Source organism: Camelus ferus, chromosome 15 (genome assembly GCF_009834535.1).
Source record: "Camelus ferus isolate YT-003-E chromosome 15, BCGSAC_Cfer_1.0, whole genome shotgun sequence".
Classification (NCBI taxonomy): Eukaryota; Metazoa; Chordata; class Mammalia; order Artiodactyla; family Camelidae; genus Camelus; species Camelus ferus.
In genome coordinates, this window is record NC_045710.1 from 31598931 (window position 1) to 31626131 (window position 27201).

Consider the following 27201-nt stretch of genomic DNA (forward strand, 5'->3'; position numbering starts at 1 on the left):
TTCAGTTTGCTAATATTTTGTTGAGAATAGCTCGGGCTTATGTTTAACCTCTAGTTTCAATCTATTGATACCTTCAGGCTTCAATTTTTTCTCTAGTAGCTTTTCTTTTTTTTCCCTCTGTCTTCAAATAATTATTTGCCCCAGTGACTTGCTTCTTTGTCCTTATTTCATAGGCCATTCTTAGGAGAAACTCAAAGGTTCTCAGTTCTAGCATAGCTTTAGGTGCTTTGGAAGAAAATTGGTTGGGTTTGGGAGGAAGAAACTGGCTATTGATAGATTTTTTTCCAGCTTTATTGAGATATATTTGACGTGTAACATTGTGTAAGTTTATGGTGTACATTGTGTTGATTTGACATTTATATGTTGTAAAATGATTATCACCATATGACTAATCTATCATGTCACATAATTATCATTTTTTTTTGTCATATGAATATTTAAATTAAAGGCTTGAGAAACAGGTTAACGCTTTAGAGTTTAGGAGAAAGATGGAGTGAACTTTTTATGCAATGGATACCTTAGCAAAAAGTTGTCATTGTTATATAACATTAATTGTAAGTATAATGCTAAGACTGATGTTTGATAAGGTCCATTCCTTGTAGGTGTTAATATCTAATCACATTGTCTAGGCAGGACATAGGAAAACAATTGAAAGATTAAGGGTAAGCAAGAACTTAAGAGCTGTCACTTGAATAAAGTAGATGACTCACTGAACAGAGAACAGTCCTTGAGTTTCAGGCAAATGAAAAGGAACTTGAAATAAACTGAATCTTTACCACACTACCACACACATCATGGCAGTTTTCCTGTAATTAAGCACTAATTCTTGTACCACTGAAAATGATGATTGTTGACATTATTCTTTCATGAGATGCCATCTTTAAGGGTTTCTACAGACTTCATAGATAATTGATTTTCACTTTTGTAAGTTATTTAGAGGCTTAGGATTAATTTTACTGGTTTTCCACCCCTGATCCCATTAAAAAAAGTGATAGAGTGTACTTTCTGTTTCTTGGCTTCAAGAATAGTGCTTTCAGGAAGACAAGTTTTGTGTCACACGTTATAGTTTGAATACTGCTTTTAACTTTTAAACATGCATTTCACTTCAGTTATCCCAGTTTTTGCTTTTTAGAAATATTTAACCTCTTGAAAAATATATGCACCTTTATATTTAGTCTTGTCTCAGGTTTCATTTCAAATGTCTATTTCATCCTGATTTGAGAGAGAGAGAACACGTAAATGAGAGAATGTCCATATTAAAATTAAAACAATATGCATAATAGCACAAAAGTAGCCATAATCTAAAACTTCAGCATAAGGTGTTGGTTCAATAAATTATTGTGCGGTCATTCATTGGACTATTTGTCAGCCATTAAAATCAGGTTGCAGGAGAGTATTTAATGATGTGTTAAACTTTATAATATGTTAAATGAAAAAACACAAATTGCAAAACAGTATGGACACTCTGCTTTCAATAATTTAATGATAGGTATATGAGCATAGCATAAAATTTGAAGGCTGTATACCAAAATATTAACTGTGGTTATCTCTGCATAATAGGATTACGGGCATTTTTTTCTTGAGGAAACTATATATTGCTTTTACATTTAGGAAGAAGTTTTTTGAGTTCTATGCCATATTGCTGATCATTTTAATAGCTTCACCTTATTTTTTATATATAAATGCTTTGTTCTATTTCTTTTCTTGTCTCATATGTATGCTATAGTTTTCCATGTTAGTGTAAATAACCTCTTCTATGCCTATAATCTCGCATCCACAGAGAAGTTACAGAATCATTGTGTTATGATGATGAAAGTTGGATTTGTGGTAACTTCGTTGCCCTAGATTATGATACTGTTGAGCCTAATGGTTATCGGGCCAGTGATTATTGCAAATGACTTTTTGTATTCTCACTTGGTCACTCAAAGAACTGCTTCTCTGTGATAGAAATCAAAGTTCTTCTGAAAAGAGTAATACAGTTTACGTGTATTCTCTTACTGTGTATATTAGCTTGCTTGGGCTCCCAAAACAAAACACCGCAGATTGGATGGGTTAAACAACAAATTAATTTTCTCACGGTTTGGGGTCTAGAAGTCCTAGATCTAGGTGTTGCAGGCTTGGTTTCATTTGTGGGCTCCCTCCTTGACTTGCAGGTGGCTGCCCTCTTGCTGCCTCTTCACATGGTTGTCTCTCTGTGCATGTGCCCTGTTGTCTCGTGTGTCCTCATCTCCATTTTCTCGTAAGGACACAAGTCATATTGGTTTAGAGCCCCCCCTAAGACCCAATTTTAACTTAATTCTTTCTTTGAAGGCCCTGTCTCCAAATATAGTCACGTTCTGGGGTTTTGAGGGTTAGGGCTTCAACATTTGACTTTTGGGGAAGACACAGTTCAGCCCATAACACTATATACATTGTTCATGATAAGTTTTAATGACAAAGTAATATTGACAAAATAAATTTTATTGTGAATTATTAATAGTTATTATAAATTATTACAACAACCTAAGGAACTACAGGTGTAAGTATATAGGGAAGAATGTAGAAGATTGTAGATACATTAGCACCAATTAAAAAATTTTTTTTTATTACCACTGGAAAAGTAACTTAGGCCTTATGACCTATTGACAGTTCGGTCCATTTGTATATGAAGAATAATATCTTTTCTACTAATAATATTAGTAATTGAATTAAATATTTATAGGGCTGTCAAGTAGAAGGCGATTAGAATTACAAGGAATAGAATTAAAATCAGTGGGCAATATGTGAAACATTGTCCTCTGACATTCAGAACAGCCTATAAATGGAATGTACAGGCCTGAAGGTTGGTTAGTTCTTTGTGACTGAAGTTCTGAATTTGCTGGACCACTTTAAAGGGCATTTGTGTATTGTGGAGTATGGTTATGGAGGTTGATTATTTTTCTTTTGAGATTATCGAAGTGTAAAATTTGTTTTTAAGAAAGTTAATAATTTATCTCACATTTTATAACTAAAACAGCAACCATAAAATATTTATGCATACTTTAAAATGTAGATTAATCATCAAGAAATATTACATTAAATATCCCAAAGATTGTTTTCTGTTATTTCTGTCCCTTCTCCCTCTAGTGGGCAGAAATATTTTTAAAAAACAACATGAAACAGTTTACTAGTATTGGATGTATCACAATGCATAGTCTCATCTTTTAAAAAAATTAATAAATGTTAATATTTCAGAATCATTAAAGAGAATGTTTTATTCCTTTCCAGGCATAATAATGGATCCTTGAATGTTGAAGATGTTCTTACCAGCTTTGACAATACAGGAAATGTTTGTAAGTTATATTCTCACTGTGTAGAAATATTTTTAGTGTTTTAAGTGAATTTTTAATTTTTTTTTACTAATGTTTATTTTACTGACTAGCGTGAGTGTGTGTATAATCAAAACTTTGGCTGTTTTTAGCTGCAAGATAAGCCTCGTATAAGGTGCACGTACTAAATGCGATAAAACAGGTTTCTACTCGGCAGTTTTGTGTGTATGTGTTTGACAGAACGTAGGCCTGAAGGAACACTGGATTCTCCAGTTCTATCCCTTTTGTTTCATGCTCCATTTTGACCTTCTCCGTTAGTCAGTCTGGCAGAGGGGCTCTCTCCCTTCTTGCTGTGTTTTTGGGCGTGTGCTTTTCTACTTTTTGCTGCTTCCTTCGTTCACTACAGAATAAATCCAGAACATGTTTTCCTCGCTGCTAATGTATTTTAATATCAGAATGTTTTTTGTTTTATACATTATTATAATGTTATATAGAATATATTTTAATCTAAGCCTCTGATTAAGTCATGATAGAATTCTCCACTGAGAAAATCATTGAAATAGTTACATAGTCTAATGAGAGAAATCAAACAAGAATATCTTTGTATCACTGTGTTAAACAACATACCACGGTCGAAGCTGTCTACTCCTTTATGTGTGTTGCATGAGCTATTTCTCTTAAGGTAGTCAATTATCAATGAAATATGACCATTTTAAATGTAAAAATTATACTAAAATACTTTTCTTTTCAAAGAAAATTTTACCACTGTAACTACTTATTGTCTGAACTAAAATAACATACTCTGCTAACAGTACTACATTATCAAATGCTAATTTTAGATCTGCACAGAATAATTTCCAACAATATTTAGGCAATAATTTTGTTCTTATGCCCACATTATGGCAAGCTTTTGATTGTACAGAAAAATATTTATGTATTTTGTCCTAAGGAATCTATAAATATCCTAAAATTATCCTAATATATTTAAAATAATGTAGGTTTTTTTTTCACAGGTAGTGACAGGTATACCTTGTCATCTCTACATGTTGGCACTTGCTGAATTCTTTCCCAGTGTCTTTACTGGGGATTGGGGCAAGTTGGTGGTTGAGGAGACATTGTCCTTTAGCTCTGTGGTAAAGATCATTGTGTAAAGTATCACTGTCAGGCTTATGCATATGTAATTTAGGAACATGATCCTAGAATGTTCCTAAAAATGTGGATTTTTTGATTTGGTAGTGTAAAAATCAAGTGTTGTTCCCAGTGGCTCAGTATGAAATAGGGCCACTATAGGCTGGCAGCATTATGTAAAATAAAAATATTTTCCTATAGGTCTAAGCTATTGTTTTATACGTGGATGACTATCTTTTACTTCTGTAACATTTTCCCCCATCAACTTGTCTACCCTGTGCTCCATGCTGTTGTTGTGTTGACAAATGGAGAAATTGCATGTGAAAAGTTTTTTTTCACTGCTGTCTGTTGTTTGGTAGAAAGGTTTGAATCTTTGGAATGAGACGAACCTACATTTGAATCTTGGTTCTGAATTAATCTGAAGCAATTTATATCATCCCCATGAAGTTCAACTTTTTTTCATCTCTTAAAACTGCATATAATGTATAAAAAGTTTATGACATATACTGCATCCCTCATAGCTGATACTCAGTAAATGGAAGCTCTTTTTAAATTATTACTGGTGATGACTACCTTGAAAACTTTTCAGCTTTTTTCTAATAATGAAGATAATACTATTAAGGATTATTCTAATGTTTTAAAATAAACTGTTTTGATTGAACTAACCAAGCAGGAAAAATAGATCAAATTACCAAAATAGTAACTTATTAAAATGTCTTATAAATATAGTCTTAAAAACCTGACTACATTACCAAATGATAGAAGATGTGATTAAAAGTCCTATTAAAACATGTTCAGTGTAACTTTTAACTCCTTTTAAGAAAAATCTATAATGATATTTCAACTTAATGATAAACTTGTAAAGTACTGTTACAATACAGTAAATATTGATTATAACTTTTATATAATCTTTGCCAAGGCTTAAAGTGATCTAGGATTGAAAAAGTGATTTTTTCACTCGATGTCTCAAATGTTTGATTTTATGCTGATAGTGATAATAGATTGAGTTTTTGACTGGGAAGCCCAGCAGAGGGCACTACAACCATAATTGTGTCTCACAGTCCAATATTACTTGGAATAAATAACTTGAATAGGAACCCTTAGCTATGTTTCATCATGTAAACATAGAAAGATATGTTTTAAACATTTCCATTTGATTTATTTCTTATGTATTTAATATATTCACCAATTCCTTATTGCAAAAAATAGATTTTCCTGACTGATTTTTTAGTTCATTTTTTTCATTTTTTGTTTTAAATATCAGTTTAATTTTTATACTTGTAGCTTTAAGTTAAAGAATACTTTGGTCTTGTTAATCTTAATAGTATCAATTCCTTAGATAAACAACAAGGTCCTAAGGTATAGCACAGGGAACTACATTCCATATCTTGTAATAACTTATAATGAAAAAGAATATATATATATATATGTATAACTGAATCACTATGCTCTATACCAGAAACTAACACAACATTGTAAATCAACTATATTTCAAAAAAAAAGAATATCAATTCCTAACTCACCACTGTGGTAGTACACTGATACACTGATGGCGCACTGAAGGATATTTGGAATGAGGAAAAGTTTCTAATACTATGAGAAAAACAATAGATGGAATTATCCATTTATTTCGGGAGTTAGTTTTTAGGTTAACATAATTTCCTGATAATAGAAAAAATAACTTAATTAAAATATTTTATAGTTACAGAAAACCTGAGATGTGTTATATAGTATGTGTGTGTGTGTATATATATGTATATATATAATGTGTATATACAACATATATTCATGCTTAGTAGAACCATTAATTTCAATTTTAAGTTAACTTTAAAAGCAAGTAATGCTTTTATTCATTGTAATTTTCAAAGATGTGAGGATCAGTCTTACTTCCCAAATTTGTTTATGCTCTAACCAAAAGATATGGAAAAACCTTTAATTTTGGAAAATAAATGAAGCTTCCAGATCATTTCTTATTTCCTGATATATTAGAAAATGAAATATTCTTTTTGTTTACCCTTATTATTTTTAAATGCGTGACTTGCAAAGTGTTTTATATTTTTGAGATATCCTTTCAGTGTTTGAATTCCTTTAAATGTTGTAGGAAGAAATTAAAATGAATCTCAGTCATTTCTGCATAATGATTCATTGCTCTATAGGATATGACCCCAATCTTATTGTTATATAGTTAAATTTGCTATTGTGGAAAACAAATTATTTTGAAAGCCAAGCTTCTTTTTTGCTTACTTCTAACTAGGGATAGGTGTGCATATTCTAGTCTTTGGGTTCTACTACTTGAGAACCTACTTCCTTTTGAAATATCAAAGCTACTCTGTGGAGAGGTTGTGTCTGCTATTGATTCTTCATGCCTGGAAAGAGATGCCCTCAAGCTATCTGGGGAAAAGTACAGGATGCATCCTTCACTCAAACGAGTTGCTGGCTGCTTCTGTGTTTCATGCAGCATGTCACTCAGATACCTTGGGTCACAAGAGGGTATTCTGCAAGCACGAAGCAGATCTCTTGCTTCTGTTTTCTCTGTGGGCAGAGTCTCCTTTCTAGCCAGTCCCTGACCTCCAATCAAAAAAACCCCATCATGCTATATCTTTTCCGAAACCATTTTCTCTTTCTCCAAGTCATTTCTTTCCTCTACTGAAATGAAAATTTTTAAAAATGAGATTCTCTTCAGCACTTAGTTGATCTAAATTTTACTATCATATTACAACTATTTGCTATTACTATTTGGTATGTGTAAAATCTCATCAGTAATTGGACATATAATTGCTTCATTTGCTCTATTTTAGCACATCATCCTTGACAGCATGAACAGATGATTAATACTTCTCATAATTTATTATATACAGTGTATACAATATAATGTGTGTATGCCCCTAAAGGCTTAGGAACTCAATAATTATTGTATTTCATTACAATACCGTAGTATGAATCAGGAGTCCTGGCTAACATTGCGATTTAAATTTGGGAAATGAATTGGTAATATCCCTTCTGCCATTCTAAAAAAATTTTTTTTTCCCTCTTAGCTGGGCTACATGACAGGGCCTTGAGATAGTTGGTGTTTCATGGTTCTGGAGATATTTGTAGACCCTCTGCCTTATATAATACTACAAGTGACAGTGCTGATTTTTTCCCCCCAATGATTACTGGGGCTGACCTGCAGTTTTATTGCACACAGCTACAGTCTCCTGCTTCTACATTCTTCCTAGGGGTCTCATAATGGAACCTGTTTTGTGATATATCCAAAACTGATCTCTTTTGGGTTAGTAATTACTTATTACTAAGGAAATAGTCTTATTAAAATAGAGAATATTTTCACTTTCTACTTGTATTTGGGAAGCCAAAGGTAACTATCTCTCAAGAAATGTAGTTCACATTTTTTAGGTTTTCTATTTTATTGTTATTGTGTTATGTAGTTAAGGTCTGTAATATTGGTGGAATTATTAAAGCTTCAGGAGTGTCAGCTTGAATTTAAAGTTTTTCCTCATTCAAACAAATAGATATGTGTGTTTATGTGTATGTGTATAGGCATATAGTGCATTTATATATTTTATATATACACACATACTTGGTAAGGTAGTTTGATTTAAAAATGAGAAATTTGGGCTTTTATGGGTAATTGCTCTATTTTTAACTTAGTGGGGTCATGGAAGGATCATGGAATATGAAGTTCAGGTTTTAGCTTAGTTACTAGCTGTGTGATTGTAGGCAAGTCTTTGAACAAATTTTAACTACTTGTAATTAAATAAAACAATATCTACCTTGTAGTGTAGTGAAAGTAGTATTAGATAATGTGAATGTCTATGTAAACTGTAGATAATATTTATATTAGTTTTTATTGTTAGTATTATTATCTATCTCATTTATTTTTCTTGGACCTTTTCAATGCCTTTGATATTGGAAAATAACACGAAATAGATAATTTTGGTGTGCGCCATCCTGTTTTTTTTTTTTTTAACATTTTTTGTTGATTTATAATAATTTTACAATGTTGTGTCACATTCCAGTGTAGAGCACAATTTTTCAATTATACATGAACATATATATATTCATTGTCACATTCCTTTCTCTGTGAGCTACCATAAGATCTTGTATATATTTCCCTGTGCTATACAGTATAATCTTGTTTAATCCTGTTTTAATATTTTACACTATTTTGTACATGAAAAAACATAATGCAAAGCTACAATATTAAAAATGTAGTATTATGCAGAAATACAGATATAAACCAGTGTTTCAGAATAGGAGTTTCAGAAAGACAGAAATATATATGATTTACCATATGATGAAGATGGAATTTCAGTGAGAGAAGAAAGGATGGATTCTTCAATAAATAGTATGGCTAAGAATTTAGAAAAAAAAAAAAACAAACCAAATCTCTCCTTTATATTATATGCCAAAATAAATTTAAGATAGATTAAATATTTAAGTAAAAAACTCTGAAACTCCTAGATATTTCAGATGAATAATTTTAAGATATTGAAGTATGGAAGGCCCTTCTAAGTGGGACCCAAATCTCATGAATTTAAAGGTGAGCAGATTGAGTAACTAAAAATTTAAATTTACTTTATTCAAAAAGCATCAAAAAAGTTGAAAGACTAATGACACACTGGTAATTATTATTTATGACATGTATGCAGATAAAGATATATTCTCTTTATTGTGTAAAGAGCTCCCACAAAGAAATAGCAAGAACAGGCTGTAGATTTGTAAGAAAAAGACAAACCATAGTCAAAAATTAGAAAAAGGTATTTCACAGAAGAAATACCAATGCTTTATAAATACATCAAATGATTATTTTACTAGTAATGAAGTAATAAAATGTAGTTAAAACAGTAAGATAGAATTTTTGTTTATCACATTGCAAAGATGAGAGAAGATAAGCAATAATCAGTGAATTGTAAGGAAATGGGCATTCTCATCTACTGTTGGCAGGGGATGTAAATTGATCCTACTTTTCCAGAGGCAGTCTGGCAATATCTTTCATAATTTTAAGAATCCATATCATTTGACTAATAATTCCTTTTCTAAAAAATAATGAAACCAATGGAAAGGTTGAATGTAAAGGAATTCACTGTAGCACAGTGAATAACTAAAAAAAACAGTAAATCCTTAATTTTAGGCAACTGATTAATTACGGATAATTCATGAAATGGAATATTTTATAGCTGTTCCAGATCTCTAAAACATATTCAGTTAAAAAGTAACTACAGGGAATATGATTCTATTTCTGTGAAATAGATACATACACATTAAGTCAGTATGTATATGCATAGAACTAGGTCTTAATGTTCATAGTGTTTTGTTAGTGTATTGGAGTTATGGGATGATTATTACTTTATATTTTTTAGTATTTATTTTTTTAATGGCTTAGTTTTATAACGGGAAAAGGCAATATTATTTTTATTTTGAAAAAAAAAGTAGATACTCTTTAATTTCCAAATTTAATATTAATTTTTTTTTGACTGAAAGCTATAATAAAATCTCAAATTGCTTAGGACAGTGGAAAAAAAGGAGCAGTTCATTTTATCAGTGGAAAAAAATATAAAGTATAAAGTATTTCATTTTTAAACCACACTTCTCTCCAAGGAGCTCACAGCATGTTAGATGTTAATGTGTTAGTCTCCAACACACTTACGAGATAAAAAAATCAAAGATCAAATCACTCTAGGCCCATATCAGGTCATAGGAGTACAAAGAGATTAAAAGCTCAGTCAATGGAAGGATGTTGAGTTTGGACATAGATAATTTATAAGTTCTGTTGGAAACTAAACTTGAAGATTCAGTGCATTACATGGTTAGTGTGTGTGGGTGATGGTCAGCAGCCCTGAGACTGTAGGAGGCCCCACTGCGAGTGGGGTGTCGGTGGTATTACTCAGCACTGGCTCTGGATCTGGCTCTTAGCCCCTCTTGAGAATCGGCAATGTATATGTACTCTTTATTAGACAGACTTCTGGAGGGTAGGTTAGAAAAGATTTCTGGAACGTAGGTTAGGTGTCTGGATGGTAGTTTTCCTAGCTGTGTACCTCCAAGTCTCTGACTTCCTAGCTCCAAGTTGTCAGGGCAGGGTTTTTTTTTTTTTTTTTTTTTTTTTTGACACAATATTGGGTAAACATACCCCTAAAGCCATAAACAGAGTGCTACACATTTGTTTTTACTATTTACCAGGGAAGAAACATTTAGAATACACCTCTAATTCACTTAAAATTTTAAAAATTGAAATTAAAAATTATAGGGTTGTGATGGTTCTCTTTGATAATAGAAGGTATTGGTATTGTGAGAAAAGACTGAAATAAACTCCATAATAATCCACTAAACTCCAATAATCCTTTCTAGATTCATAACATGTATTAGTGCTTAACCAGTGCAATAATACTGGAAGGTAATTCATGTCTTTGTCATAAACTTGCTAGTTTTTTTCTTCCTTTATGTATTTGAAGGGATGTTCCTAATTTAGGTGTCTCCAAGTTTTAGCAGAAGGTATGCCACACAAGGCTCCTCCCCTCTCCCCTAGCAAATAGTGAGCAGTACTTCTTTATCTTCTTTTAAATTACTACCATTCTTTTGCAGTCCCCTGCAGTATTTATCAGGAACTTTGTGAATATTATTCCTATTTAATCTTCTTAACAATTTTGCAAGAGGTGAGGAAAATGATACTCATATAAAGATGACTTGCTAAAAAATTTATTTTTAATAAATTTATTTATTTAGTAAGTGGTCACACAGGAATTTATACCTATTTTACCAGTATTTCTTAAAGGTAGCCTTTCTCCAGAATGATGAGAAATGAATTTTAAAAGTTCATGGTGGGAATTGAGACTAAAAGTAGTAACTTGGAGTGCTAGAAAATAACTTTGGTAAATGGAAAAGAATTCTGTCCAGTGGATTGTGTCTCAGAAGAGACTGATTAAAGGTCACTGGAAAATGGGCTCTCTAGGGTTTCTGAAAGGTAGTTGACAACCTAATGGAGTGGGGATTTGGGGAGTGAGGATAGGGGCGAGAGAATGCATTTTCTTTTAATAGTCTAAAACCAAATGTGGGTTTTGCTTTATTTCAGATTTTTTTTTTCTTTTTTGGAGAAGTGCTGGTTTTTGCACAATAATACAATAGTACTACTGATTTGTGTTTTTGCATGGCCCTTTCTCTAAGGTATTTAATGTGTTTCTCAAGCTTATGGCTATAGTGATATGTAAAAATTGCTTACATAAACATAAGTCACACAAAAAGCTCAGCTAAAAGGATATTCCTGTCTTTAGGACAGCCTTTCCACAGGGAATTGTGTATATTTGGACATTTGTAGGGCTTGTGTGTGTTGTATTACTCTATGAATGATATGAACAAAAATTATTTGGTGATTGAATGAATTTAGCATTTGTGTTTATGTATCTCGTCTTGTTTGTATTCTCCTCTCTCACACATCACCCTCCATTCCCAGTCCTGAGTCTGAGTATTTGTACTTTATCCTGGGGAGGTGGGGACAGTTTATGGAAGAAATGAGGGAAAGTTTCAGATTGTTCTGCCTGTGTATATGAGTTGGTAAATGTAGATGTCTTACATGTGATGTAGATGCTCACATGCTTACAGTCTCCTTGTTCTAGTGTGCTGGATCAGGCAGTCTTTGCTCCTGGTGGCAGATTCATGTTTTGTCTGAAGCCTTTGCCCATCCAGGTGGTTGGAGGCCAGACTTCTGCGTCATTGCCATTGCCCAGGGGTCCCTTAGTTTCTGACTGAAAAATGTGGTGGAACCTTGACTTACAACTTAAGTATCATTTTCAATTGTGTGATAGTCAAAGAAAGATAAGTAATATTTTGATTAATCCTGAACTTTGGTTTTATTTTAATATTTGACAACGTAATCAGAATTTAGTGGGGATTTGTTGTACTGCTGCTAGGTACAATTGAGAAGTGGCATTTATTTATGTAAACCGCAACTTCTCTGCTTAAGTTTATCCCCTTGATTCCTTTAAAGGAGAAATTAGAGTAATTAGAAGAGAAAGATTGATTCATATTTCCCCCTTGATCTATCTCTTTTAAGTCTTTCAGATTTGTAGTTTGTGTTCTACAATTTAGCACTGAATTTCATATCATATTGTATTAACCATTTCTTAATCTTTTTCTCCCAAATTAAAATATAACCCCCCACCCCCACCCTGCTGGTTGCAGGCACCATAGCCTCTCTGGTTCAGTCTCAAGGGGTGTTGGTCTAAAGTCCATGTAATAAAAGTATTTTCAAATAAATGGAATATTTTACCGCTCTTGATTAAGTGACATGAAAGCAACACAGTCTTTAGCAGTTTTCCTTTTTTCCCCTTCTCCTGTCCACTATCATCCCATATTGATGCTGATTCTGCGCCTCTACACACAAAATAATCAAACAAAAAACTTTAGAAAACAATTCTTTGGTATCTATCATAAGGCAGCTCTTGTCTTCCCCTCCTCTCCCCCCCTTTCCTTCTGATTCTCCATCATAGGACTGAGGAACTAGTCTGTCAAGATAGGATCTTCCTTGGAGGGTGTGAGCCTGGGGTAGGCAGGGACAAGAGGCTGAAGCTGATCAGTTGCTTTTAGTTGGGGTGATGGTACAGTCAGGTTTGTCTGGCATGATCCCAGTTTACACCTATTCTTAGCATGATTATTAACAGTACCTCCTTTCACTCCCCAAAGTGTCCTGGTTTGGTTGATAAATTATATGCCAGTCTTTGGAAGATCAGGAAAGAGAGAAATATTGGAAGCTTATTTAATTATTTATATCCAGTCTTACCTCTTAATTCTACCATAGTACCTTGAACAAGGTCTGACTCAAGTAGTATTCAATATGTATTGATTCATTTGAATCCTTAGTCACAGTCAAATGAATCCATTCATTCTACACAAGTGTATTTGTATTTAATATACATAACGGAGAGGTAAATCTAGGTCTCAGTTTTAGAGGGCATATACCACAGTCCCCATAAACTAATAGAAACTGAATTCAGAACTCACACTTTTGATTAGTTAGTGCAGTAATTGAAAAAAAGTTGAATTAACTGCCAAGATTTGAAAATAGGAAAATTCATACAAAAACCTAGATTTCTGCTTTCTCTTTGAGACAAGTAATGATCTAGCAGTCTGAGTCTGAGCTCACATGGTAATCGTTATCCTGGACCTGAGCAGATTCTCCGTTTTGTGTCCTTACCACCCCACCCATGGACATTTGTATTTGGAGGCATTTAAGGCAGGTTTTATCTTTGTAAAATTTTCAAATTATTTCAGATTATTTAGTTATATGTTTAGTTTAAGAAGAGTCAATTCTGGTTAGTCATTTTGTTTATCAAAGCTAATTAAATAAAATACTTATAAATTCTTTTGGAGATCAGCCTTTTAAAATGCAACAGATTAATAATTCATTTTTGGGAAATTTTTTCCCTGTGCTGTCTAAGAATATCAGTAACTATGAACAAATATTTATATTGTTATATTTAATAGAAAATAAGATACTATTTTAAATATTTTTCAACAACCAATACCTTCAAGAAAACATATTTTTGAAACTTATTTCAGTTAAAATTATAAAATATACTGAAAATATAAGATTAGAAACTAATGTAGAGCTATAGTAGAAATTTTAAATATTTGTGAGTGTATATATGTGTTATGTGCATGTGTATGTATATATATATAAAATAGGTAGTTAACTTTATCTTCATTTGCCTCTTCTTTATTTATAGATTGGAAAAGAAAAAGCAGTCTCAACAAGTGTTTATTAAGTGCCTATTATGTGCTGTCCTACATTTTCAGTTCTCAAAACGATTTTTCAACTCTGCCTAAACTACTACAAAGAAATAAAACATTCTTTGTACACATATTGAAGAAACTACTGTGTATTAAAATCTGGATAAATATCTCATTGTCTGATGCATACAGGTACATGGATGATCTCTGTGAATTGTGTCTTAAGTCTCATCAGCAAACATTTTTTTTTCTTTCTTTTTTAACAGAATTACTAGGGATTGAACCCATGACCTTGTGCATGCTAAGCATATGCTCTACCACTGAGCTATAATCCTCCTCCCAGCAAACGTCTTTTAAAAATAATTTAAAATAGCTACATTGCTTCATCAATGAAGAATTCACCCTGATAACAATTTTTAGAATATTGGCGAGAAAATGGCTTGACTTAGTCTAACTACACTAAATATAAATTTAATGATGTAGGCATACTGTCTCAGGACATGATTTTCTTTGTATATTTTTAAGGTTTAAAAGGTTTTCACTTAAAATTATCTATATGTAGACCATCAATTTCATGTTCATGAAGTCTTTTCTGATGCCTTCTGACCTGTTCCACCCTGATCTCTGGTCCTTCTGCAAATCTTTCATCTTGAAATCTCCCTTCACTGTCATTCTGGGGATTCTTATCATTTCTCTTTTTTGTTGGATCTCATTTCCCAAATACCATGGCTTTCTTTTTGTTTACTCCATCATTTTGGGTGATGATAAACTCCTATAGCTTCCTGAGACAGTAAGGGGAAGTAATTTTTTAGATCTGATGATACTTTGGTTGGAAATAAAATAATAGAGTTTGAAATAGTTTCTCCACCAAAATTTTAAGCAGTGTATTACAGCTTCTAGTGTTTCACTTGAGAAGTCCAATGCTATTCTAACTCTTTATCTTTTTTATGAAACTTGTTAGTTCTTTCTGGAATTTGACAGAATCTTCTCTTACTCTCAGTGTTCTAAATTTGATGATATGCTATCTTGGTGTAACTCTTATTTTCAAATATTGTGTTTGGACATTTGGTGGGCACTCTGTGTAGAAAGTCATGTCTTTCAGTTTGCAAGTTTTCTTGAATTGTTTCTTTAATGGTTTCCTCCTTTGTGTTTTCTCTGTTGTCTCTGGAAATTCCGTTTTTCAAATGTTGGACATCCTAGACAGGTAATCTATCTTTTCTTCTGTTTTGCGTATTTTTGACTTTTTCTTTACTCTCAGGGAGTATCTCTATAACTTTATCTTTCAACCTTTCTGTTTAATTTTTCATTTCTATTTTTATGCGTTTTAATGACTCAAAACTTTTTTTCTTAGTTTTTCCTGTTGCATTCTTTTCTATTTCTTGATTGCTTCTCTTCGATTTTTAAATACTTTGCTACTTTTTTTTTCTTCTCTCTTTATTGTCTGTTTCCTTCACGTTACTTTTTCTGTTTTCTTTGGCCTCTGTCTTTTCTAATAGAGGCCTTCATCAGATATCTGGTGAGATTTGAGAGTTGTGTACTACGAAACTGATTGGATGCTACAGTGATATCCTAGCTTGTTGATTACAGGTTTCTCTGTGGGATGATCTGGCTGGGCTGTTCTTTGGAGAACCTTGGATGTCCATATATTTTGGTGTTTCTCTCGAGCTGGTCAGTTTCCCAGAGAAAACTCTTTTGAATCTTTTGCCTTGGATGTGTGTATACCTTAGCTGCTAGCATTTTGGGTTAGATAGAAAGAAGAGTCTCAACATTCAGTTACTCAATTTCTCACTTAAAAAAATATATTTTACCTTATCCTTCACTACCCTCTCTCAACTGGGCTATTGCTTCACAGTTCAGAGATCCTTGGATTTATACTTTTTGGAGACTAGATGGGAGAACATCTGGGAGGACAAGTAGTTACCTGGTTGTTTTAGAGTGGGAGATAAGATTTCAGGGTCTAACTGCTCTGTGAATGTATTTTCAATAAACCCTTCTGTATTTAGCCCATTCTCACTTCCATTCACAGAGGTGTAAATGACTTTCTCCACTGCCAATTTAGGATTTGGCTTTTTGCTGTTGTCTTCTTGTACCTTTATAAGCCCTCGATTTACTTTCACATCTACTTACTTTTGTTTTAGGTGGGGTATCAGGAAGGGAGTGAACCTAGTATACAGATTTAACTTAACATCTTAGGTACCATCTTTAACATATATATATTTACACACACATACATCAATCTCACATAAATGCTGCAACAACTTAAAAATAACTTAATAAAAAATTAAAAACTTAATTTTTAAGTAGATCACATATGATTCTTGTCAAATCTACACTATTCTGCACTATAGAAAAATATTTCCAGTTTAAATATACTGAGATGAATCACCAAGGCTTTGTGCAAGTTTTAGAAATTCTTTTCCTCTTCACTTCTGAATCCCTCTTTAGCCTTTGAGATTCAACTCAAATGTTGCCTCCTCTATAAATCCTTTCCTGACTCTCCTAAGCTAAACTTCAGTGGTCCTTGTTATGTTTACTTGTAGACTTAAAAAAAAAAAAGACACTATTAAAACATGTCACATTGTATTATAATTGTGTCTAAATTGCTCACTAGGCTGTAAGCTCCTAGAGGTAGGAATGATGTTTTGTCTGTATCCACAGTGCCTGGCATATAGTGAATAATCAATAAATGCTTTGTGAATTTGTGAACTTAATATTTTTAAAAGGAAGGCACACTTTAAACTAGGATATGATTATTTTATAAAATGTTCACTGTGAAAAATAATTTACTTTAGGATTCCTTTAAATAGCCCATATCTACAGTGCACTTAAAATTTCATTATATGCTTTTTTTGAGGAACACATTTGTGTCTTTTGCATAGCTATGTACATATACAGGCATTCTATATTCTTCTTTAGTAGGAATGTTACTTATATTTAAAAAGAAATAAATGTTATTTTGTTAGACATTGGTGATGTTTTTCCCTCTAAATATCTTTTGCTGGGAGAGCACTAAGTGGCTACTTACCTAGCTTTCCGATCAGTGCAATGTATTTTAAGCAGCTAGTTCCAAAATACATTCAAATAGCATGTCCTATTCCTCATGAATTGCTATTTCTTTGCTTAAATTTCCCCACTCGGACCACCAGCAATCCCTTAAGTACTTCTCCTACCAGCTAATGCTAGCTTTTAAAAATCTACTTAATGTTATTCCTTTCTTTCTCTTTGTTGCTTCTGTCACTTAATCTACCTCTATGCCTGCCTGATATTGTTCCTTTTCAAGGTCTTTTTATGCTTTTAGGATGATCTTTCTTAGTCTTTTTTTCTACTGTCTTAGGTGCTTTGATTCTGCTCTTTCTTCATTGCAAAGACCTTAGTGCAGGGAGGAAGTGAATATTATGGGTGACTTTTTTAAAAAGTTATTATGTACAATATTAAAAAGAATACAAATGTTGGTGGTTACTATCTAACTAGTGTTTCAAAAAAGATTTTGATAAACTTGTAGAGTCATTTATGGAGATCTATTAAAGTCGGATTTGTTTAAATTTTATAGATAAGAGGAAAAAGGAAACATTAAAACCTGGCAGTTGTTAAAGTTGAATGATGAATAAATGGGAGTTCATTATTTTCTATTCACTTTATTTTTGTGTATATTAAACTTTCCCATACAAGGCTTAAAGAAATTTCAAGTGTCACTTTTCATTCCTTTTGATCCAGCAATCCCACTTCTTGATATCTGTCCTCCAGTACCTAAGGACACATGTACAGGGATGTTAATTACAGTATTATTTGGGTTGGAAAGGAAAATAACCTGGAAACAGTCTGATGACTCTACTCGTATCTAGTGGAATTGTTGGATGAATTATGGTTTATCTGTAAAATGGATTTTTATGCAGCAGTTAAAAAGAATGAATTGAGTTATATGCTACATTCTGGAGGGATAGCCAAGACGTATTTGTTAAGTAAGTTGAGTAATGTGTGTAGTGTGATTTTATTTTTATAAAAAGAAACTGTGTGAATATGTCAAAAACTGAGAAAACATATATACAAAATTATCAGTATTATTTCTGGAAAGTGGGACCTGAGAGGATGGAATGGAGAAAAAATTAACTTTTTCTCTATTATCTTTATATTGTTATATTATATATCTTTAATTTGCTTCAGGTATATATTACTTTGAAGGGGGAAAGGTAAATATTTTTAAGATAAATGTAAAAGTAGAATATTTTCAAAATGAGTGTCAGTTCATTCATGATAATAAAAACTCACTTTAAGTTTTAAAGAGAAGTGGAAAGTGATACACATAGGAAACCAGTGATGAATTAGATCATAGTTTTCTTTCAGAAAGAAAAAAAATGAATTGCTGATACTCATGTCTATGGAATGAATTGATGTTGAACTCTGACCCAATCTTCCAACAGAAGTTGTCTGGTGACAATTAGAACATTTGGCCAGCTCTACATTTATTCAGTAGTCCCTAAAAATTTGTCCCTTAAATTCTAGCTTTTTGTGTTATAGTGATTGAACGAATCTATTTCATAAATAAAGATGTCCCATTTTCAAGTGGCTAGTTTAACTTAGAACTAGGGTACATTGAGTTCTTTGATTGCAAGCAACAGAAACCGACTCTGGCTAACTTAGGCAAAAAGAAATGTATTGGAAGGATACCAAGCAGGTAATAGAATTTAAGTTTCACCTGAATTGGCGATTTGCTTTGTCTTAATATGCAGTATATTTCCCACTTTTAATTACAGCATTGCACTGAACATTCCTAGACAAGCGTATTTTGTATCTGGCCTTTTAAGGATTGAATTTAAAAGAATTTTTTTTAAAGGGAAACTTATGTAGCGTCTATTCTTTAAATTGTACTCTAGTAAATGATGAGTTTGGAATTATAGTTTCATTTATTGTAAGAGGTATAACGTTCAGGTAATTATGGATAGCCTTAACCTACATATATTATTTTAGATTGGTCAGCACTGAGTCTTCTTTAATATTGCATCAGTGTCTTTGTGTGTGTGTGTGTGTGTGTGTGTGTGTATGTGTGTAGGTGGGTGTGTTTGGGTGTAGCATAGCTGTTTGGTTTTTGTTTCTTGTTTTACTGGTAGAATTTCCAGAGAGATTCATTTTAAATGCTTTTTCATGTTAAATTATAAATTTATAGCTATGCTATTCTTTCTAATTTTTATCTACTTAACTGAAACACACTGATTTTGCATTATGACTTAAAAAAAATCTACGGAATAAATTCTTCCAGAAATTTCTCACCCTTTAGAAACAGCATGCTAATTTTGACTATATTTTTCAAGTTAATTGTCCATGTCTAACAACACACTCTTCTAAGGGCCTTAACACAAGTTTTATTATAAATTATAATAATTATATGTTATATATAAGTTACATGTACATGTGTAAATTATTTATGTTAAAAATTAAAGGCCAGCTTAGTGTTTTTCATTTAGAGAAGCATAAAATTTTTCCCTGTGTACCACATATAGGTAATACTGCACTTATATAGAGTATATTATACTTATAATAAAATTAATTCATTTTGAGCCTTTCTCTCCTTTGGGGCCAAGCTTTCAACTGGCAGTAGGAGTAGAGGTGTCAGTGGCAAGTTCAGGGCCAGACTTTCCAAATAGTCTTTCTTCCTTCCCATTTCTCCCTTCCTCTTTTTCCTGTGAATCAACTCTTAAATAATCATCCTAAATTATTTTTGACATTGTAGCAACCTCAGACCATTGAGACAAAAAAAATGTCAGAGAAGCTGCAAAATTATTATGATATTAACTGACCAAGAACACGTAGTTTTGTTGCCTTTTATATAGGTATGTTGCATCTTTTAGATCGAGCTATATAAGGAAGGTCAAGGAAATACTATCTATTACAATTAAAAATGTAAAACCTCAAAAACTTGGTCAGTTGAAAAATATACTTTTTCATCTTATTAACATTTTAGTATACCTTCTTCTGAGCCATTAGTTATATCTATGTTTAGGACTTGTGAGGTTGCCCGGTAAAAGAGATTTCAGATATTCAAATGAGAGGAACAGCATGGAATGTGATGCCCATATAAGAACATTGTTTTAGGAAGATAAGGATAGAGAAATTGAATTTTCAGTGGTTTTTGATGAATTCCTTTTGAAGCAACTAATTGAGTTAGAGGTCACTTTCCTTAACTGTCCCATTACATTTTCTGCTTTAGCTACTATCTCCTTTTCTAGCAATTCACTACTAAGGATATAGTAGATGTGTAATAAATCCTTTCTTAATGAATGAGTGCCTGACTGTTTATTATACAGGAAAAAAAAATAATTTAAGACATACTCTGCTCTGAAAGTGTATAATTAGTACATTGTTTATACAATAGCGTTTATGATATGCAGCAGTGTGGTGAATACAAGGATGGATAAAGGCAATATCTTGACCTTAAGGGACTCTATGTTCTAAAAGGAGTATGGACAAGATCACAGTGCATTGTAATGAATTAGATAAGAGATACACATTGAATGTTATCAAAGCCTAGGAGGAGGAGGATACCTTTTGGAAGTGGGAGGTGGATTCAGCAAAGACTTGTGAGAATGATGTACTGAATAATCTTCAAGGGCACTTGAAATAATATAAGATGACGGACATGACACTATTATTTAAATTTAAATGCAATATTGTGTGATATTAACTTTAAGGGTAAAGTACCTAGGACAGAGAATGGTACACTGGAAACAACAGAAAGAGGCGGGCAAAACCGCAGGTTTGAAGCTAAAACATCTGACTATAGGCCATGTTCTGCCACTTCTTAGTGGAGAAGTCTTGGCCACATCACGTGCATTTCTGGAATAAATCTCACTTGATTATCTTGATTAACTTTGTATGTATTTCTGGATTTGACTTGTTAATATGTCGTTAAGGTGTTTTACATTGATGTTCATGAGGGATATTAGCCTGTGGTTTTCTTTCTGTGTAGTATTTTTTTTTCACTTGATTTTTAGCATTAGGTATGCTGGTCTCATGAGTTGGAAATTGTTTCCTAGTTGGAAATTGTTTGTGTTGAATTAGTACTATTTTGTCCTTAAAAATTTGGTGGAATTTACCACTGAAGTCATCTAGGCCTGGAGTTTTCTTTGTGGGAGTGCTTATAACTCCAAATTCCATGTTCTTAAGTCTGTTTTGTCTGATGTTAGCATAGCCACTATTGTAATTTTTTTCTCCTAACTGCTTTGAAGATTTTTCTCTTTATCACTCTTTTTCAGCAGTTTGAATATTGTTTTCTTTAGTGTGGTTTCCTGTAGGTTTATTGTACTTGGATTTGTTGAGCTTCTTACATCTGTAGGTTTATAGTTTTCACCTAATTTGAAAATTTTCTGCCATTATTTCTTCAAATATTTTTCTTCTTCCTTCCTTAGGACTCTAATTATATGTGTGTCAGAATGCTTGATATTGTCACTGATGTCCTTTTTTTTCAGTTTTTTTTTTCAATAGTTATTTTTAAATGTATTAATTTGTTTGTTTTCATGGAGGTTCTGGGGATTGAACCCATGACCTTGTGCATTTCTGTACGTGCTTCATTCTGGATATTCTGTTGCCGGGCTTCCACAGTCACTGATATTCTGTAGTTTCTAATCTATAGTTAGTCCCATTCAGCTCATTTTTCATTTCAGATACCATATTTTTCATTTCTGGATGTTCTATTTGGGAACCTCCTATGTCTTCTAGCTTCCTTCTCATCGTGCTCATGTCTTCCTCTATCTTCTTGAGCATACGGAGGTTATTTACATCAACTGTTTTAACTTCCTTGCTTGATAGTTTGTTCTGTCATCTCTGTCATTTCTGGTTCAACTTCTGTTGATTGATTTTTTTCCTCCTGGTAATGGGTCATATTTTTCTGCTTTTTTGCATGCTTGATGATTTTTTAAAATGAGATGTCATATACTGTGAGTTTTATGTTTGCCAGATTTTGTTATATTTCCTTAAATTGTGTTGGACTTTGTTCTAGCATATAGTTAATTAGAATCAGTTGAATCCTCTTGAGACTTGCTTTGTGCTCTGTTAAAGTGAGATCCAGAGGAGACTTTCATTCGAGGGCTAATTTAATCCTATTTCTAAGGTGATACCCTTCTGATGATTCTAGTCAGTGTCTTATGTAGTACGAAGTCTGATCTCTCTGGTTTGTGGGAAGATTAACTATTTCTAGCCCTGTGTAAGCTTTGGTAGTTCTTCTACAGACAGTTTTCTAGTGTTTTTTCTCCTTTGGGTACTTTCCTCTCATGCATACACAGATCACTTCTCAGCTGAAGAAAGAACAACGTGAGACCTCTTTGCAGATTTCTAGAGCTTTTTCTGTGCAGCTCCCTTCTCTCTGCTACTTTTGTTCCACAAATGCTAGCTGCTTTGCCCTCCTGAAAATCAAATCTCTGTTTCTTTAACTCAGAAAGATTGTTGGACTCTGTTTGGATCCCCCTTCCCCAGCGCTATGGCCTAGAAACTTCTTTGGGTAGTAGGTTGGTGCAACTGTAAGGATTGCTTAGTTTGTTTCTTTTCTCTGAGGGATCACACTTCTGTGCTGCCTGTTGTCTAATGCCTGAAAACCATTGCCTCATATTTTATCTGGTTTCTTAGTAGTTTAAAGAGGGAGTGTAAATTCAATTGCCATAATTCTATCTCAGCCAGAAGCAGAAATCTCTTGCCTTCTTTTTAAAAGACATTTCACTAAGTATAGAATTCTAGGATGCATTTTTTTTCTTTCAGTACTTTAAAGGCACTGCTGCATTATTTTCCAGCTTGCATGGTTTTGATGAAAAGCCTTCTGTAATGTTTATCTTTCTTCTTCTGTATATAATACTCCCTTCCCCTACCCCAGCTGCTTTCAAGATTTTCTTTTCATCTTTGGTTTTCGGCATTTGATTATGATGTGCCTAAATGTGTTTTCTTTATATTTATTCTGCTAGAGGTTCTATATCTTGGATTCTGTTGATTTTTGTCTCATTCACTTTGGAAACTTCTTGGCCATTATCTCTTAACATGTATTTTTTGCTTCTTTCCCTCTCCTCTCTTCATTGATTCCAACTACACATGTGTTAACCCTGATATTATACCATAGCTCTTGAATGCTCTATTCTGTTTGTCTCATTTTTTTTTCTTTGTGTTTCAGTTTGGGTAACCTCTATTTACCTATCTATAATCAAGTTCATTGTCCTTTCCTCTTGCTGTCTAGTTTGTTGATAAACTCATTGAAGGTTTTTTTTTTTTTCTTAGATCTCTAATATCATGGTTTTCATGTCTAGCATTTCCATTTGACTCTTTTTAAAAAAGTTTTCTTCTTGCTGCTGACATTCCCCATGTGTTTATTATCTTGATTATTTTGTCTCTTGATAATGTTTTATTGTTCCTTAATATTTGTATCTATTGTACTTTATAATTGAATACCAAACATTGTGAAAGGACAGCAGGAACTGGAGGTAATATTATTCATGCCCAGAAGTGGACATGCCTCCTCTTCTGTTCGGTCATTGGGGGTGGGGGTGGGGCGGGGAGCGTGTTCAGTCAATCTGGTCAATAAATGAGCTGGGTTTACGTTTTATAGTTGCTATTGTTGTCTTCAGGGTACCACAGATTTTGAGTTGTTCGAGACTGTACATGAACATTCTTTTAAAATTGTTTTCTTCAGCAAATAGTATAGAGTTGTACTGAATTCTCCACAAATCTACCAGGATTCTGGGAGTAAAGGCATGTGGTTGAGAAAAGACAGCATGTAAAAGTAACCACAAGGAGATGGAACTGATTGTCATGAGCATTATGTTCCAACCAATTGAATGAAACAGCTAGAGATAACCCACAAAGAGTCTGTCTATTTACTCCATATCCCCTGCAGAACCTACTGTATAGTTTATACATACAGTGGAGGAGCAAATATTTGGTGAATGAATGAATAATCAAAATAATGGAGAGCATAACTTTTCCACAAATTGTTTTGGGACTATCAGAATATTTAAATTAAATTCTATATGAATAGAAGTATGGAGATGCTGAAGAAGAGGGAATTTATATACAAAAAACTGCTGCTGTTTTTTCTTTTCCATTCTGTAATATTCTCCATTTTAAGCTTCTTTTATGTGAATTTAGCTGTGTTTGTTATTCTTTGTTTACTTCTAATTTCAACATTTATAAGTTATGAACTATTTCAGGAATACACAAAAGTAAAGAAAGTATGAGAACCATCCGTGTAGCCACCATTGTGATTTAGCCAGTGTAGACATGAATTTTTTTATAGCATTGTATAGTTATGAGTCAGTCTTGGCAATCCTGTATTAATTAGTTATTTCCATTGTCTCCAGACTATGGTGATGGTGATACAAATTAAAGAATCACTTGGATAAGTTAACGGTTATACTTTCTTTGAGCCTTTTTCTTCAGATTTTTAATTGGTTATTTGGCATTACTTGTGTGAAATTGTGTGAATTTCTAATGTAAACAGAGAGAGCAAATTGTGTGTGCGTGTGTGCATGTGTGTGAAATCTATAATGAAATCACAGTTTAGAGAAGGAATTATACGTTTAAAGTCTTCAATTTTGTGAAAACAATGATTCCACATTTCTTCAAGTGGCTGCCATAGAATGGAAATTAAAATCCCTGGGTGGGAAGTGTGCTAGAAATCATAGTATTCCTTTTCAAAGTATTTTGCATCCCCTTATACGTATATTCAGTACTTCATTTCTAACCTCTACACACTGAATCATGCTGTGATTTCATAATACTGTGTTATGTTTTAAATTCAAATATTGTTTTTAAAGGGAAATTGCTACTAATGTTGGCTAAGCTGCACATAATAGTTTAGTAAATGGTTGTAGGTTTGATTCTTCTCATGTCAAATCTAAATGTGAACTAATGTTATTCAAAATCCTTGTAAGATATTGAATAATTGTTTCAGTTAACTGAATGCTTTACCAAATAATATCAATTTATGAATTGTAGTTGAATTTAGAGCATTTATTATTTAAAGAAAAAAGTAATAGGTGCATGCCTATACAATTAAATGTTAATGGATATCTTTTTAGTAGCCCAGTGTTTAGAGAAAGAGGCAATTTAGTATCTTAACAGAACAATTAAATGGTAGATCATTGAAAAATTTTGAAGTAATATATGACTTAGTTTCCTCTTTTGTCATTTAATTTTTTTAAAGAGCAACTTAATTGAGATATAATTTATGCAAATAAAATGTACCCATTTTGATGTTTTGAAAATTTTATATGCTCATGTAACTACTATCACAATCCAGATAGAGAATATTTCCATCAGCCCAGAAAGTTTCCTTGTGCCTTTTTCTAGTCAATCCCCAGTTCTCCTTCTGGGAAGCTGTTTATCTATTTTCTGTCACTATAGATCAGATTAGACTCTTTTGGTGTTTCATATAAATGCATCTTATATGTACTCTACTTTTTTCCTCTAGCTTCTTCCACTTAGCATGTTTTTGAGATACATCCATGTTTCTGTGTATATCTGTTATTTCTTTTTTATTGCTGTGTAGTATTGTATGAATATACCCACAATTTGTTTATCCATTCATCTGTTGATGGATATTTGCATTGTTTCCTTTTTTTTTTTTTGGCTATTTTGAATAACACTGCTGTGAACATTCATGTATAGATTGTGTGTGTGTGTGTGTGTGTGTGTGTGTGTGTGGGCATATGAAAATCTCTCTGGGATACCTAGGATTGGAACTGCTGAGTTATATAAGAGGATGTTTAACTTTGGAAGATGTTACTAAACTATTTTCCACAGTAGTACTTATACGTTTACACTGCCTCCAGCAATGTATGAGAATTCCAGTTGCTTCATATCCTTGCCAGCACTTAGTATCATCAATCTTTTGAGTCATTCTACTGGGTATGTAGTGTTATCTCATTGTGATTTTATGCATGTACCTGATGACTATGATGTTGAGCATCTTTTCATATGCTTATTGACCATTTGTATATTTTCTTTTGTGAAGTGTATGTCAAATCTTTTGCCCATTTTAAAATCGGTTTGTCGGTCTTCTTAATGAGTTGTAGGAGTTCATTATATATTCAGAATACAGGTTCACTGTCGGGTACTTGATGGTTAGCCTTTGCATTTTCTTAATGGTGTTTTTCAAAGAGCAAAAGTTTTTAACTTTGATAAAATCCAGTTTATTAACTTATTTTCTCTGGTTCCTAATTTTTGTGTCCTAAGAAATCTTTGCCTGTACGAAGGTCATGAAAAATTTCTCCTGTATTTTCTTCTAGAAGTTTTATAGTTTTGGCTTTTATAGCTTGGTTTATGGTCCATTTTGAATTAATTAAATATGACATGAAGTAGAGGTCAAAGTTCCTTTTTGTTGTTGTTGTTGCACATGGATATTCAGTGTTCCAGCACCATTTACTGAAAAGACTATCGTTTTCCATTAATTTACTGTTGCATTGTTTTTGAAAATCAATTTCAATTGACTATATATGTATAGAGCTATTTCTAGACTTCCTATTCTGTTTCATTGATCTGTCTTTTATACCAGTATCACATTGTTGTGATTGTTGTGGCTTCATGGTGTAAAAGGGAAATGGGGTTAGTCTTCCAACTTTGTTTTTGTTTTTCAAAATTGTTTTGGCTCTTCTGGGTTCTTGCATTTCCATATAACTGTTAAAACTAACTTATCAATTTCGATTAAGTCTACTGGAATTTTGATTGAGATAGCACTGACTCTGTAGATGAATTTGGGGAGAGTTGAAATCTTGACAATATTAAGTCATGCAATCCATGAATATGATGTGGCTTTCTCTTTATGTAAGTATTCCTTAATTTCTCTCAGCAAAGTTGTAGTTTAATTTTGAAGACTTTGCACATACTTTGTTTAATGTATTCCTAAATATTGCATTTTTCAAAATTGTATTTTAAATCTTTTTTTTACATTTTGATTTCCAGATGCTTGTTGTTAGAAATTGGCTTATTGTAGTCAGGAAATATATTTTAAATACAAGTGAGGTAAATTATTTTAAAAAGTTCTCTACATTTGAGATCCAAATAACTTGGCCAAATCAAGCAAATTTTGCCAATTTTT

The 27201-nt window shown here is 32.7% G+C and overlaps 1 protein-coding gene across 3 annotated transcripts in view; it reads left to right on the forward strand.

Annotated features, from left to right (window-relative positions):
• The window catches only part of CAMKMT (calmodulin-lysine N-methyltransferase), a 316021-nt gene that overhangs the window by 10451 nt on the left and 278369 nt on the right, over positions 1-27201 (forward strand). For all 3 annotated transcript variants that reach the window (XM_032497431.1, XM_032497429.1, XM_032497430.1), the window contains one exon: positions 3247-3311. In XM_032497431.1, the coding sequence (XP_032353322.1) occupies positions 3247-3311 (65 nt within the window). The remainder of the gene's footprint in view (positions 1-3246; positions 3312-27201) is intronic.